General features: G+C 43.1%; 1 protein-coding gene across 1 annotated transcript in view; it reads right to left on the bottom strand.

Moving 5' to 3' along the window:
- Positions 1 to 787, bottom strand: part of otpa (orthopedia homeobox a) — a 5254-nt gene extending 4467 nt beyond the window's left edge. The window contains 2 exon segments of the mRNA XM_017438591.2: positions 1 to 115; positions 619 to 787. The exon segment at positions 1 to 115 is cut by the window's left edge and continues 40 nt beyond it. Coding sequence (XP_017294080.1) covers positions 1 to 115; positions 619 to 655 — 152 coding nt within the window. The 5' untranslated portion in view covers positions 656 to 787.
- Positions 788 to 1108: the final 321 nt, after the last annotated feature.

Raw genomic sequence — 1108 nt, forward strand, 5'->3', positions numbered from 1 at the left:
CCGTCCGGACCCGGGCCCAGCTCCCCGGAGTGTCCCGGGTCAGGTCCGCCACCGCCCAGCCTGCACTTCAAAGCCTCCCTGTGGCCCAGAAGCTCCGCCGCGGCATCCTTCATCCCTGCAGGGCGGAAGCAGAGCAGGTGAGAGGCGCGTGATGACGCACAGAAATGTAAACATCACAGGAGAAAAGGTGCAAACAGAAACTGCTGCGTTATTATTATTATTATTATTATTATTATTATTATTATTATTATTATTATTATTATTATTATTATTATGAAGTAAAAACACAGTCAAATGCATGCATCAAACACGAACACAACATTTTAAAAAGCACTGTCTCTTTCAGGCATGCACATTGCAATCTGCTCCTTAAATCCTCCTCGTTCTGTTGGATCTGCACGGATCTCTTAGAAAATGCTTAAATCAAATTATGCTGTAATATAATAATAAGAATACTAATAATTACTTTTCCAATGAATTAAGCGAATTTAGCTCAATTCAGTCACATTAAGACAATCTAAGAAGCAAATTGACAATTCTCTGAGCAGAAATGTAAAATTAAAAGTTCCTCCAGCTTACAGTAGAGTTGGAGACCGGAGTTTGGTGATGATAACTCACCGAGGCGAGCATCCAGGAGGTCGGCATGAGATAGCATTGCGCACCGCTCCAGGGCGAAATGCTATTCTCTCCCCTCCAAAATAAATAAATAAATAAATAAAAATCTCTATGACTTTAACCTATTTAAGAAAAATATATGGCCTAAATGAAAGCAAATTCGGTTTGTGGTTAAAAGGGAGGTTGGTTGCATTATAATGTAGTTTACAGGGACGGGGAGGCGCTTAACGGCGGAATGAACCCATGAGCTCCAACAAACGAGGACCAATCAGAGCCGAAGCCCGAGGTATGTCAGCTGCACCCCCACCCCACCATCCGCTCACATCCCCACAAGTTCATTCCTCCTCATTCCTGTAATGGGCTTTGATTTCTCCTCAAATTTACAGCCAATAAAATAAGCTGATTTAATATCTGAGCGCAGGCTTCGAGCCGTTGGAGGAATGTTGGATCGCCACAACATTTGTTTAATTGCGCGCGCGCTCTCGCTTGTTAT

This window comes from Kryptolebias marmoratus, linkage group LG14 (genome assembly GCF_001649575.2).
Source record: "Kryptolebias marmoratus isolate JLee-2015 linkage group LG14, ASM164957v2, whole genome shotgun sequence".
Classification (NCBI taxonomy): domain Eukaryota; kingdom Metazoa; phylum Chordata; class Actinopteri; order Cyprinodontiformes; family Rivulidae; genus Kryptolebias; species Kryptolebias marmoratus.